This window comes from Hylobates moloch, unplaced genomic scaffold (assembly GCF_009828535.3).
Source record: "Hylobates moloch isolate HMO894 unplaced genomic scaffold, HMol_V3 SCAFFOLD_11, whole genome shotgun sequence".
Lineage (NCBI taxonomy): Eukaryota > Metazoa > Chordata > Mammalia > Primates > Hylobatidae > Hylobates > Hylobates moloch.
Genome location: NW_026652286.1, coordinates 56,929,920 through 56,945,509, shown reverse-complemented (window position 1 = coordinate 56,945,509; position 15,590 = coordinate 56,929,920). Strand labels below are relative to the sequence as shown.

General features: G+C 36.7%; 1 protein-coding gene across 11 annotated transcripts in view; it reads left to right on the top strand.

The window, feature by feature from the left end:
- Positions 1–15,590, top strand: part of DLG2 (discs large MAGUK scaffold protein 2) — a 2,210,459-nt gene that overhangs the window by 924,669 nt on the left and 1,270,200 nt on the right. For 2 of the 11 annotated variants that reach the window (XM_058424505.1, XM_032167971.2), the window contains exon 1: positions 353–905. The exons of 8 other annotated variants lie outside the window; for them this stretch is intronic. In XM_058424505.1, the coding sequence (XP_058280488.1) occupies positions 804–905 (102 nt within the window). In that variant the 5' untranslated portion in view covers positions 353–803. Of the gene's footprint in view, positions 1–243; positions 906–15,590 lie in introns of those variants that run through there. One more of the 11 variants, XM_058424506.1, reaches the window with a different exon arrangement.

Below are 15,590 nucleotides of genomic sequence, written 5' to 3'. Positions count from 1 at the left end.
GGGAGGAAGTTCCCTGCAGGGCTCCGCGCGGGCCTCCCCTTCCCGGGAAGTCGGCCTCGGAGGTCTTCTACCCTCGGGTGGCTGTAGCGGTGGGGGCCAAATGCAGTCTCGGGGTCACGTAAGCGCGGGAAGGTCCCGCGCTCCCACGCTGGGGACTCCTCTGTGGCACCAAGAGCGTCCAAAGGCAGGGCCAGGCTGGCAAGCACCGCGCTTCCTCCCTTTCTCAGCCCCTCCCTCCCACCCCACTTGCCCGGCCAGCGCTCCCCACAGTGACTCTGGATTGCAGCAAGCCACTGGCTTTTTACCAAATCAGGAGCTGCAGTATGTTTTTTTTTTTTCTTCTTCTTCTTCTTCTTCTTCTTCAGAGGGAATAATTTCAGCCCCCTTCAGCTCGCATGACAATCTTGTGTGACTGGGGAGAGTAGGCGGGCACATCCTTTTACATGCTAATACTGCCCCACCTCCTTTGAACCCTCCTCTAAGTGCCTGGCTTCCTTTTATTTTTATGGTTTATTTTTATTTTATTTTATTTTTATTTTACCTCCTCCAAATTCACCGTAGGGGGGAAAATTCTTTCTTGGTTCTGTCCCTCCCCCCACACGCCTCGTTCCCCAGGGAAGGGAGACCCCGAGAGGCTCGGTACTTGCCCGCGGCGTTGCTTCCACCGGGGCTCCGGGATGGCCACGGCGGGTGCAAGGGGCAGTGATCGAAGCGGCAGCTCGGTCTAGGCTGTCGCTCCATGTGCCCGGCGAGCACAGCGTTTGGGTCCCCCAGCGAGCTGCCACTGCCGCAGCCCGGAAGGAATGTCCCCTGTTGTTAAGGACCCTGACTGTTTTACACCAATGATTTGCCACTGCAAAGTTGCTTGCACCAACAACACTTTATCGTTGATGTTTGGATGCAAGGTAGGACGAGGTTCATGTCTTTTTAATGCATGTTGCCTCCCTCGGGGGAGAGAACAATTCCTTTTGTTGCTTGTTTATGTCTCTGCCTGTTGGGAGAGTGACAGAAGCTGCGATTGCTCTGCTCTCTCTGGGAGCCAGCTGGGTTTGGGGGCCAAGAGATCGCACTGATTTTCTGGCATCCGATGTTGGGCTGATAACTCAGTGGTGATGGGACCCTGGTCTCTAACATACAGAGGCTATAAGAGCAGATGCGGCTCGGAAATGGAGCACCTTGGGTGGCTCTCTGCTTGGGATCTCCTTATGCATTTAGCTAGTGACTGGGCTCCCGACTGCTGATATGGGAGCTCCTGAACTCATCTCAGGTTACTACCACCTAGAGCCCCAACCCACTGGGCCAACTAGCAGGAGTAAGTGGGGTGGTCGATGAAATCTAGATGAAATTGAACACCTTAGTTTGCAATTTGACATTTTTTAAGATAAAGACCTTATTTTTATTTAAGACAGAAAATCTGGAGCTAGGCTCAGGTTGCCCCCAGTTGCATGCTTTTCCCTTTTATGCAATCCACTTGAAATCAACAAACAAATTTTATCAAGAGGTGGCGCAGTTACTCAGTGAAGTTTGTAGTGAATAACTGTCCCACCCCAGATTTTTGTAAAGGTGATTGGTGTTGCCAAAGAAATGAGGTTTGAAGGTTTTTAAAACAGGTTATCATTCATTGCTCCTTTTCTGAAATATATTAATGGTGCTTTCTTGTTGGACCTGACGATGCACTCCCTGAAAAAGATGCATAGAACTTGGTGTTTGAACAGTTTGGGCCCATTAATGGTCTGAGTGCATGTCCTGTTACTGTCAGGTACAAGTCTTCACTTCTTTTTGTTGTGAAAAGCCGGTGGATTCGTCCAGCTTATTTATATAAAACACTTCATGTGGCTACTATGGTGACTCTCTAAGGAGAGAGAGATAGAGAGAGAGCTTGCTTCATCTGAAATAACTAAAGTTTGACTTTTCTAAGTGAATACATATCACATTATTCCTATTTTTCTGAAAGATAACACCAGAGATTGGATTGGACAGCTGGTAAGCACCTTAGGCAGTAAAGTTAATGAAACACACACACTGAACTTCATGGATAGTGCTCACAGGAGGTGTAAGCTGAACGGAAAAATTGGGAGTCAGGATTTTAAGTCTTATATTGGTTATGCTTAGAGAATCTTCTCTGGGCCTCAGATTTTCTTCTGTAAAATGAGGGCTGTGGATGAGATTATCTCTGAGGCACCCGCCAGCTCTAAGAATCTCTGATTGTGTCTTTCATGAAGTCATTGAATGATAATATTATTACCAGAGATTTATGTTTTTCTACTCAATATGATAGGTTACACTTTAGGGTTAGTTAAAAAATATATTGCCCATACTAAAGAGTAGCTTGTTGTTTCTTTCAAAACCCCGAAGAGATCTTAGAATTGTTGAAGGTTTGTGTGTTCATCACTGTCAGGAAGATGTATATGAATGAATAGCACCAATAACTAAGGAGTTAGGTTTTCTCCCATACAACCTGCCACCCCTACCTCATGCTTTTATTCACTCTCCTAATTGCATTTACAGTAGCATCCTTGCAATGGCTACTGTTTAAAATCCATTCCCATGAACTTACAAGAATTACTTAGCAGTGCTAAATGATTAACAAAGGTGAATTATTTGTCAAGGGAAATTAAACACAAGCTAATAATCAAATAAGATAAGCCATTGGTGTAGAGAATGTTGTTGAATATGCATTCAACCCTTCAAGTTCATTTACAAACAAGTTTCTTTTATGCTGTTATGTTTTCCCCTAACTTTCAAACCATATTGGAGGGAATTAAAATAATTACAAGCACACACTTTTTTTTTTAAGGCTAAGGAAATACATTAGTTTAACCTTCTTTACGTTCTCTTCCTTTCGGTATTCAGGTTTAACAAATTCACTTTATGAGAGAGATTCATGTCAATAGAGTGAAACACCTATGTCATGTATGTTTGCAGACATCACTTTTTGAAAAATAAATTAATGCTATGTGAAAATAAAATAATACTTTTAGAGTCTCTAACCCATCCTATTTTGCAAAGTATTTGAATAAGATAATTCTCAAATCCCTTTATAATGGGATCAATTATTATATTATAACCATACTTAACAGAAGGTTAATTATAGATGGGTTGACATAAGGATTCCACCTTATAATCTTAAATATGGAAAGAGTATTGGGACTTTCTACTGTAGCCTTCCTCCTAGTGAAGTTCTTCAACATTATCTGACAGATGACAACAGAATATAACATGGAAAATTTGCCTCACAGACAGGCTGAAGTTTCAAAGCTGAATTTTATACTTACTATTGATATGATTTATGTAAGTCTCAGTTTCTTCATATGTAAAGTGGCCACAGTAATAACTACTGCAGTATATATTACTATGTCCTCGTGAGAAATAACATTTAAATTAGATGCGTGCAGTACTTACTATGTATAAATTCATCACATGATTGTTGCTTTCATATGGCCTTAATTATTTTCATAGCTTCACTGAGGTGGGCTTATTACTTACAGGAGAAACTGCTGCCACTGTTGTTAAGATAGTTCTCTTGATAAATTCTTCATCTTTATTAAGAAATCAATCATTACTTTTCCCAAAGTTATTTTTCTTTGCTGTATGCTGTTTATGTAAAATATAGGAACTATTTATATATTGATATGACATTCATAAATGAAGTATATTTATGAAAATTAATGAACCGATTATACTATTATTCCATTTGATCAGCAAATATTTATTGACCACACAAGAAATGCTACACACTGGAGGCATAGCAATAAACTGCTCTTGTTCCCTTTGGTCTGAAAGTGAAGTGATATGGCAGATGATTACATTTCTTACAATATTGATTTAAGAAAAAAATAAGGATTTTCATTGAATCTTTTAGTAATTGAAATGGGATTTAAAGAATTTTTGAAAAAATCATAGAGACACAGATTTCAATAAGGATACTTCAAAAACCTGCAGTCATTTCAAGATTATACTAAGTGTGAAAATAAGATTATTAGGATGGATATTTATTTCTTTTCCTGAAAGTTATTTACATGGCAAAGTCTAAAACTATTTTCATGTGTAGGCCAGACTGTTAGTTTCAAAAACACTAAAACTGTTTGCTCTAATTATCTCAGAATGGCTTGAAGGATGCTGAGTAATTTGAGCTTTCAAGCTAGACACTCAAAAGTTATCTTCTTTTGTCACTTAGCCATCTCCAGGGTCCCTCGTGTTGCATCCTGACAGCTATTCAATTTAGTTAACTGACTATATGACTTATGACTGTAAACATGGAGTGTGTTTCTGTGCTAGGCATTATGATGGGCATCAGAGATACAAACGTAAGTACAACACTATTTCTTCCAGAAAGTAATTCCAAGCCTATTGAGGAAGTAATTCCACTTCCTTTATTAAAATACAGATCACCCACAGTCCCATCTAACCTTAAGTTGTCATGAGAGAAACCAAAATAACCTTCTTCCAAAAAAAAAAAAATTTCTATTATATCAGTTCCCCCCTACCTTTTTTTTTTTTTTTTTTTGCCCCTGTCCATATGCCATCACCACACCTACAAGGCTATTTATGGGAACGGGCTTGCCATAGGGAAGGAGGTCTTCTAAAAGGTTATTTTCTTTCTCATAGTAGTTTCTATGTCATTATCAGAAAATAGGCATCAACTTTACCTTCACTTAACTGTTTTCTCCATCCACAAAGATCAAAGTATTGAATTTAATTTCAAGGGCCAGCCTATATGGTATTTCTCTTTCCTTTATCTTGTCTGTAGCTGCATTGCAAAGGTCCACAGTCCGGTGTGTGTGTCTCCCTTCTTTTATTCCCCAATATTTCTAAGATAAAAATACATACAAACATAAAAGAATATTTGTTATTTGTCCTAATATTCTAAAAATACTTTATAAACTACAGTATTCTCTACAATTATCCCTTTGCTTTACTCTTTTAATTAAAAACAAGATGTAATTGAAATATGGCTTATGTTTAAAAAAATGCGCAAGGGACCTGGATAGACACTTCTTCAAAGGAGACATTAAAATGGCCAATGGGTACATGGCGAGGTGCTCAACATCATTAAGCATCAGGAAAATGAGAATCAAAATCACAGTGAGATATCATCTCATACTATTAAAATGGCTGTTATCAAAAAGACAAGAGGTAAAAGGTGTTGTCAAGGGTATGGAGAAAAGGGAACCTATGTACACTGTTGGTGAGAATGTAAATTAGTGTGATAATTATGGAAAACAGTGTGAAGGTTTCTAAATGTATTACAAATAGAACTACTATATAACCTAGCAATCCCCTTTTAGATATATAACCAAAGGAAATGAAATTAGCATCTCACAGAGATATCTGCATTCTCATGTTCACTGCAACACTATTTTAAATAATTCACAATAGGCAAGATATGGAAACAACCTAAGTGTTCATTGACAGATAAATGGATGAAGAAATTGTGGCATGTATCTATTTTATAGAGAGAGATACATTTATATCTATTCTATAAATAGAATATTATCCAACCTGTGAAAAGAAGGATAATGTTCCATTTGCAATAACATGGATAAACCTGGAGGACATTAAACTAAATGAAATAAACTGAAGATAGAAAAATGCTGGTGACCTCACTTATATGTGGAACATAAAAAAAGTAGAACATGTACAAACAGTAGAATGGTGGTAATGGGAGATTGGGAGGAAATTTGAAGATGTGGGTTGTAGCAAACAAAGTTGTGGTTATGTGGAATGAATAAACCTAGAGATCTCAGGTACAATGTTGGGACTATAGTTAATATTGGATTGTGTACCAGAAATTTGCTAAGAGAGTAGACTTTAGGTGCTCTTACATACATACACACACACACACACACACACACACACACACACAGAGTGTAACAGAGATAATGGGTATGTTAATTTGTTTGGCTGTAGTAACCATTTCACTATATCAAAACGTTATGTTGTATATTTTGAATATTTACAATTTTAAAAGAAACATGGCTAAAACTTGAGCACCTCTTTCTTTCTCATAATAGCAATTTGGTAATATAACAGCTTAACTGAGCCACTGTGAAGCCCGTAGGACACATCAGGTATATTCAATATTATTTTTATATATTAAGATGGGGGAAAGTTTTTGAAAATGTTATAGAGTCCTGAATTTTTTTTTTCTGGTGAATATTTGGACATTTTGTATCTGCCCTAACCCTCAAAGGAAAGGAGTCATCTTCTAGAAAGCAGCCTACCTTTCTTCTACAGGGTGACTCTCACAAAAGAGAGAACAGGGAGAGTAAGGGGAAGGTTAAAATGGAAGAAAATGGAAAAATAAAAAAAGGAGGGAATCAGAAGAAGAAAGGGATGAGTTCAAGGACTAAAAAAGCAAAAGGAAGGGGTAAAATAATTTGGTTTTATTAAACATACATGCAATATCTTAGGTGTTTTACCAGTGTTATTTCTTCCAATCTCCATAGTTACCAGGCAAACAGAAAAAGGAGCAGGGAAGGAAGGAAAATAGAACAGAATGATAGGAAGGGAAAGATGGGAAGGGAAAGTCTTGGGCGGGGTGCGGGGGGCGGGGGAGGAGGGAAAGGGGAAATGGGTTGTGGACTCCCAGCCTCCAGAGGATGCTCTAACACTCACCCAAGATCAGAGGGCCTGTCAGCACCTCCTTGGTGGACAGTTCCCTGGAACCTTCTGCCTTTCTCCCTCTCCCAGACCCCTTTTTCCTGCCTAGACAGTCTCTGTGGCAGAGAAGTAGTCCTGTTTGCCCATTTATTTATTTAAATGTGGCCAACTTTGTTATAAAACATTAGTGGTAGCAGAGGAGCCATCAATTCATATATCATTATGCATATTTTTTGTCACTAGCAGGGTAGTTTCCCTTTACCTATTTTGAATATTGCCAAAGGTTGACAGTTTTGGTATATGTATTTTTTTATTTTATAGTAACGTGTTCATTGAAATATATTAGAAAAAAACAGAAATTCAAAAAACAAACTTTAGAAAATACTTTTTGTTTCAGAGGACTAGATGTAAAAACTTAATATTTTAGCGTGTATTTTCCTAGTTTCCCAGTACTATTTTGGTTTCCTTGGTTTATACATGACTTATTTTAAAAGTGTAGTTGTAATCATGTTGAGTCTGCATTTGAATAATTTAAATTTATATTAGGCTTTGTGAATGTATTTTAATTGCTGTATAACAGTTAACCATCCTTTTGATATTTTGGCTTTTTTCCCCTTAAATTTTCTACTATTAAAAATAAACATCTTGGGGAATAAGTCTTTTTTGGATTTAAAATGATTTCCTTTGGATAGGATAGAATAAGTAAAATTACTAAGTCAGATTTTTAAGAATAATTTAAGATGCTTGATGATGGGTATTTCTGCATTTATTTTAATCATAGTTATATAAATTTGTATTGCCGCAAGCTACTTTATATGTCATCACATTCTTCATCTTTATGGATTTGTAAATAAGAGGTAGTCTAGTTTTTCTCCTGTGAATAGGGTTAAAACTCTGTTAGACTTTGAGTTAATAGGAGTCTCATGACTATATTGCTTTGTATCACCTTAAAAATACCTAATATGCAAAAAATCCAAATGTTCAAAATTGGTACATTAAGGAGACAGCTATTTACATTGCCAAGACTTCAGTTTCTCTCTCAATACATACACACACTGACCTGCTACCACTTGTCAGACACTGTTTTCAGAAATGTCAATTCACTTAATCTTTACAGCGCCCCTTTGAGATGGGTATAGTAGTTATTCCAACGTTACAGATAGAGAAATTGGGGCGCAGGCGGTTTAAGTAATTTGCCCAAAGACATATCGCTCTTAAATAGCAGAGCCAAAATTTGAACCTAAGCAGGTTAGATTTGGATTCTACACTCATTTCCAATATAATTTTTGTACTCTTTCAAATAGCAGGATTCTATGCTTAAGTGCCTTTAAGCTATGAGTCAATTTGCAAAAATGTCATTTACACACACCTGAATTTGAATGTAAGGTACACTGATCAGAGGAGTGAGTTTTATTGTACAAGAGTTTCTTTTGAGAGGAGTTTGATCCAAACATCATTTCTCATAGTATTCACACTATCATTTTCCACATGAGCTTATTAAATCATATGGACAGGAGGTGACTTACTCAAGGTCACATAGCAAGTTACACAGCCAAGGCTACAACTAGGTCTCCTAGTTTAGAATTCAGTGTTATTCTTTCTACGTCATGACCTCTAACTCTGAACTAGAAGTTTTGGAAATCAAGGTGAGAAAAGAGAAACTGACAAGTTTTATCTGCAAGAAGCTGGAAAAATAACACCTTCCTTTCAGGACTGTTGTAAAAATTAAGTGATATATCACATATCAAAACATTTAGCACAATGCCTGGTATGTGGTAACTATAAAATACGTGGATTTTTTTTTCTGTTTTATTAAACCACTTTACATATTGCTGAGAAGATGTAGATTGCAGATAGAGTCAACTGAATAGTGTTAAATCAAACACTTTGAAATTCACCTATCAGTAAATTGGATGTATTTTAACCTATCAGTACATTGTTGAAGTCTTCTAATGCTACAAAAGGAAGAATCTAGAAGTTTATATAATTCACACCAAAAACAAAAATCCTAGATTATACCTGACCCAGAAAGAGAAAGTGAAAAATGAGCTAAGGAGTTAAACAGGTGCTGAATGTCCCAAACAAGCAGGCTGCATTGACCTTTTCTCCTCCTTGACAATATACACTTGCCACTTCAAGGTCTTTTACAGTTTTTATTTTTAATAGTAGGAAATTTGAGAGAAAAACATTGAATATAAAAAAATAAGGAGGGTTAACTTTTACGCCGCCAATGAAGTATGTTCACAGAAAGGGAATGTTGAATTACAGAATTCAGAATCCTGAAATAGCTCAGACTTTAAGAAGCCTTTTGCCTTGTACTCACTTATGGATATCTAGGTAAAGTTTTAAATAAAGTACATGTGGTGAAATCATTCCCAGTATCTTTTGAATTAAATTACCCCTGGACTCTTATGGCATATAATACTTAATAATTGTATCCTAATTGTAATATTCAGTTGGAAATTCTGTTTGCTTATGCATTTGCCCATTTAAACTGTAGGGATTTTAGGGGCAGGAGCCATATTATATTCATTTAGTATAATGCCTGGAAGATCCAGTACATATAACTATGCCTATTGAACAGAAGGCAGTTAATAAATATTTGTTGACTGAGTGAGTGATACAGGTGCTCATAATGTTTACTAAATGTAGAAGTGAAAAAATAAATGGTGCCCATTTTGTTATTTGTCACTTTTCTTTAAAATTTGTCTTTGATAACTTAACCTCTTGTGTTATCAAACTTCCCAGAGATTATGTTCCCTGAAATAAAGACTAGGCATTACCTAATGTGGTACCTTGATGTGGTGGTTAACTTTATGTGTCACCTTGACTGGGCCAGACATTTGGTCAAATATTATTCTGGGTATATCTGAGAGATTGTTTCTGGATGAGATTAAATTGGTAGACCGAATAAAGCAGATTGTCCTCCCTAATGTGGGTGAGCCTCATCCAACCAATTGAAGACCTGAATAGAACCAAAAGCCTGAGTAAGAGAGAGCTCCTCCTGCCTGCCTTCTTTGAGCTGATGCATTGACCTTTACTGGCCTTTGGACTTGAAGTGAAGCATTGGTTCTTTTTGGGTTTTGAGCCTGCTGGCTTTTGTGCTGGAACTCATATCATCAGCTTTCCCAGTTCTCAGGCCTTTAGACTAGAATTGGAACTGCATGTTGGCTCTCTGGGGTCTCCAGCTTGCTGACTGCCGACCTTGGGACAAAACCTCCCTGATAATGGTAAGCAATTCATATGTGTGTGTGGAGTGGGGGAGGGGGTGGGGGAGGATAGCTAGATCGACCTATCTCTCTCTCTCTCTCTCTTACTCTTTCTGTTTCTTTGGAGAACCCTGACTAATGCAGCTAGTATCTGGGGTGAGATGCCTGGCTATGTCATCACTAATAGGCCATTCTTGTCTAGTAAGGTACAGAGAAGCTAATAAATCATAAACGCAATCAGATCTCCATGCCGTGGTGATCTTATTGAAATTAAAATTGTTTCCTCATAAGGTTATGGATTTACTTTATTATAAGTCACAGATTATACTTCCAGAGACACCATAGTAGAAAACATTTAAATAGTAGAAAACATTTAAAACTACTTTAATGATTTTTTTAGCTATATATATATATATGTGTATATATATGAATGTACTTGTCAGACATATGAACACATTATATATTTCAGTGATTATAAAGAACACAGTAATATTTTTTCCATAAAAATTTAAATGATAGTGTCAGATAGAATAAGAACAGCATCCTAAATAATGGCTTCTGTAAATCTTATAAATAATGTAATATTTTTGATACTTCCATTTGTGTGTGTGTATGTGTGTGTGTGTGTAATTCCTAACATAAAATACATAATTTTGATGGAGTTTCATTGTATTATCTTTATTGAAGTTTTTTTCCAAATTCCTAAAGTAGTTTAACTTATTTAATTTGATGAATGAGCACACTAAAAACGGTCGTTATCTCTAAAATGCTGGTCCAGTGCACTGTAACTGCCTTAATATTCACATTATGGATTAAACCAGGCAGGGATTAATAATATCACTGCATCATATGGCATATAATGATACTATCATATTATCAAATAAAAATGATATTACTTTTATAAGTTCTCAAATAAGATGGCAGCTACTCACATGTCAGTTGGCTTATTATCTAAGCTTAGAGACTTCGATTTTTCTCTTGGAGCCATGTCTCAAGTATCCTTATTATGGTTTGGTGAAAATCTCCATTTGGAGAAATGTAGGTACACTTGTCCATTAATCAATTTCTAGTTCTCTCTTGAGCATATATATTATGCTTAACATTATAGTGGGCACCTCAGGTTAATACTCAAACGTGGTAAAATAGTTCCTGCCTTGGGGACCTTTCAGTTTTGCTGGTGAGCTAGTACTAAGAAATGTACATGGGAAAAACAACTCACAAAGCAGATTGGACTAACCCTTTTTGGGTGATCACCACCCACAGTGTTTTATTCTAAGGACTTGACATGAATTAATCTATACGCTATTCAAAATAGATCCATTTAGGAAGTCGTTAATTGCTATGTGACACTATCTCTTCATAAGTACAACCAATATCAAATGAGGGCCTATACAGTAGTTTAAAAGTAGTCTCATACTTCAGTAGGTTGGAAGGCCCTGCTCCAGATAATGAGAGGACAAAAGAACCAATTATGTCTTTAGGTATAGAGAAGGATTTCAGGAGTTAGTCAAACTAAATCTGGGTTTTTTAAAGCCTTGTACTATGTCAGAAAGGAAAAATAATTTGGTTGTCTATTCAAATCTACAATTGATCTCCATGGTCCAACACTTCTTGAGAAGTGTTGAAAGTAGTAGTGTGGCATTGAAGGTGTGCCTTTCCCTTGGATAGAAGTGGGAAGGGAGAAAGGGGGGAAGACGGGGAGAGAATGTTAGATTATATATCCTATTCTACCCTCTGTACCAAGCAAAGATACTCTGAGTATGCTCTTGGGCAGGCAAACATAGATGTAAGAAGTAAGTCCTGAGGGTAGAGTTTGGCATTACAAAGTATTGTGACTGAACCATTAGCCCTGTGACTTTGGGGAAGCTCTTTCACTTCTCTGGGCTCTAGTTTCTTCATCTATATGACATAGATAAGATATATTTAATGTGTTTGTTATACCAACCAAACAAGAAAGCAACTAATACAATGTCTCACATGTAGTAATCATTAAATAAACATTAGTTTTCTTTCTCTTACTGTCTCAGATGTAGTTCTTTCTCTTTTCACTTTTATTTGCATTAACATAGTATGAAATAACCTAGAAAGAAGCTTTTTCATGTTCACACCCAAGACTCAGGAGTGAGAAAGAAAAGAGTTAACTGTGTCAACCAGATCATGTATTAACTATATTCAATCCTCCTTCGCTGAGTATTCACCAAGTGCCATCACTTTGCTAGATAAGGTTTCATTTATCATCTCTAGCATATTATTAATATATCCTACTTTCTCCTATTTGAAGTAGTTGGCTTAACCTTTCCCACCCCCTTATCTCACTTCAGAGTCTGCTAGAGGATACTCCCTACCCTCACAGCAGCTTCCATGTGAGCACAGATTCAGTAATGTGTGTGTTATTATACCTTTTGTTACCAGATGTATTGGTTCCTGACGTTATTCAACTAGATAACTTTTTTCCTAACATCTGCTGCCTGAGAAAATTTTGTTTTAAATACTAGTAAACTTTATTTTCTTTATTTAAAAGGCCAGATGACCATCCAAAAGAAATGCTCCTTGGGATTCTGCAGGCCTGCCTAATTGCTAAATACACCTTTTTTGAGATTTGTAAAATGAGACATTTTCTCTCTGTACTTGTGCATTGCCCTTTGCTGGAGCTATTTCCCCAACAAATTGCTATGGTTGGTCTCTCAAGCCAGAGGAAATAAAAGGGTTTTATAATAAAAATGCTGACAGGTTCTTAGCTACAGCAGTATGAGTGGGGATGCTATGATCTCATTTATTGTAGAAACCGGATGCCTGTTTTGGCTGAAGGAAGAGCAAGCATCTTCCAGAGCTCCGGGGTTTGAAATTTTTATCTTGAAAAGTTTGCAAAAAAAAAAAAAAAAAAAAAAATGTAGCTGTAGATAAATAGGAAACCCAGAATATGCAAACTGCACCTTTGTTCTTCCAATAGAAGTACTAAATTGAATTTCAAAAACGATATTAGATGAAAGTGGTCATAAGGTTTAAATGACTAAAAATGGGGGTTGTGTATTTGCTTGCTGTGTACAGAACTTATCTCTTTGTAATGGTTTTATCTGGCAATTTAGAAAGTACTCTCAATCTTGATCTCACTCATATTTTAAAATAATGTTTATTGTTATTATATAGAAAGCCTTCGTAAACTAGTTATCCTTTATCCCTCAATACAACATCTCTGTGAGGTAGATATTTTTATAGACAAGAACACTAAGGCACATTAAGGTGAAAATTCTCTTTACTGGAAAGGTTCAGACATCAGGCTGAAGACCATTTCTCCATAATATTTTTCAGATGATCAAAGAACTATTTGGGGGCTAGACTAGGTTGCCCCAAATTAAAGTTCCTTTTATGTTAATACTTAAATTCGGCTATACCTTGCCCAAAGTGACCAAGCCCAAAGTCATGGCACTTGGGTTTAAGCGCAGGTTTCTGACTCTGAGCCCAGGGAAAGTCTCTATTTTTCTTGTTTGTCCCTCTTTGAGCATTTTCCAGGGACTGACCATGCTTCCAAAGCATTAAACCAATGTATTTCTGGGATGCTACCAAGAGCAAAGGGAGAAGCTGGTGCTTGCCCCACAATTCTCATTTATATATTTGTATGATCAAAATGAGTGCATGTTACCTAGTCGAATCTTGAAAGCCAGAGTATACATAGTACAGAGGGCTCAGCTAATGCATACTCTGAGGTAAAATTCCATCTGTGCAATGAAGGCTGACAAATGTTTCAGATAATAAGGGCAGAAGTAGAGCTGAAGGACTTCAGATAATGGTCTCTTCTTTCCTCTGGCTTCTGACCTCTTTCAGCCAGCTCCTTGCTTGGGAATACAGCCTATTGTACTCTTATAATGGATAAGAGTATGTAGTTAGGCCAGTTGAAGTCACTGCTGGCTTTCTCTTTTATTCTTTTCCATTCCACTTCAGAAGTTCAGGACCTGGATATTACCTTGATACTTCCAGTTAAATCATTTTCATGTACACCTCCATTATCAGTTATTTACACTTTTAGTGTCAAGCCAAGAAACTCAGCAAGAATTTGCATGTGCCCAAAACCCTGCTACTTCTCCTACAGAGGAGAAGATTTGTGGAGTCAAATATATCTGAATAAAAAAATAAAAATCTTTATCTCTCTGTAAAGATAGCTTAGGTGGTAAATGTTCTAGGTTCTGGGGAGGCAGATAAAAATCACTTGTAGATTTGATCTCAGATTAATCAGCATTCTACTAATATTCAAACTCTAGGTGTTTGCTTGTGGAGCTATATTTGCTAGGCCTGGCCAAATTTTTGGATGTTGTCAGACCCTCATTCATGTTTTTTGTTCCATTCTTTGGACTCGAGAAGATAACTTTTAAATTCTTCTGACCAGAAAGGATAATCTGAAATGTATTATTTTTCACTATCACAGCTAGGTGTTCTGCAATTTTGAATAAGTATTTGGCATTGGTGTACAAGTCTCCCTTAAATATAACTTTAGAGAAGAGGTCTATTTGGAAAACTCTAGACTTTCTTTACAGTTGTTAGATTAACTGTTTGTCTTTACATTTAATTGACAATGTTTTACTTTACTTAGTTTCTCTCTGAAGCAGTTTTGGAAAACTGTATAGCAACTTCAGCGCCAATGTAATGAAATTTGTGGCAAAGTAAGAGATAATGAATAGACTTAAATAGATTTATAGAAGTCCCTCCCTCCCTCCTCCCTTCCTTCCTTTCTTCTTTCCTTCCTTCCTTTTTCTTCTTTCCTCCTGTGTCTGTTTTCTTGTTTATTTGCTTGTTTTACTAGTTACAAGTCAGGATTACTTTCTTGCTTTCTGTCTGGAGAAGCAGATTTTCCAAAGTAAGTTTCATCAGTACCAGGGTATTAATGTTCAGGACCTGATGTATTTCATAGATGATAGTTTTGAAGATCTTTATTACCTATCACAGACTCAGTTCCATTTAATCTAATTCTTTGTTGAATTGTGTTGAATCAAGATGTTTCAGGGTATCACTCAGAAAATATTAATGAGATCATTTATAGAGTATGTGTAAAGTTTCTTAGTTTCAATTGAATAATCCTGACTTACTGAACAGTTTGAAATCGTCCCTTGTATATAATTTGGCTGTTCAGAGCCCCCAAGGCACTCTCTGTGTAGTTGCTTTTGGCTCTGAATTGTGTTAGCACCTTGCGCTATTATTTAATCATTGCATATAAATATTCTACTTATTGCCAACAAGAACATTTGTTTGTTTAGCAAATACAGTAGTGATCTTTTTCTACACTTGCCTAGTGCCTTACAATGGTATGGACAATATCCAAGGAGGGAAGCCATCAAGGAAATATTAATAGTATTCCTTCAGGACTCAATTTGTATCATCTCTTCATGGAAGACCTCCCTGGACTTTATATCATCTCTGCTCACATGGAGTCATGGACTTCTTTCCTTCATATTGAACTCAGTTGTCACAAGGCTGTAAATATCATGAGGTGTCAGAGTCTGGGACTTAACATCCAAAACACCTAGCTACTGCTATAGTGCTTACAACATAAGCTCAATTTATTATGTTTGTTGAATGAATGGTTTATATAATCTATTGTTTAATTATTTAGGCAATTGAGACCTAGTATTAATTTCAAAGAAGGATCTGTTGAATAATGACACCCATCATACTTCATTTTTAGGATATTTTTATCTGCATATAATTTCTACTGAACTCTACATCATGACAGCAGAGGAATAATGAGGTATTTGATAAATATATATTGAATGAACAAATAATTGAATC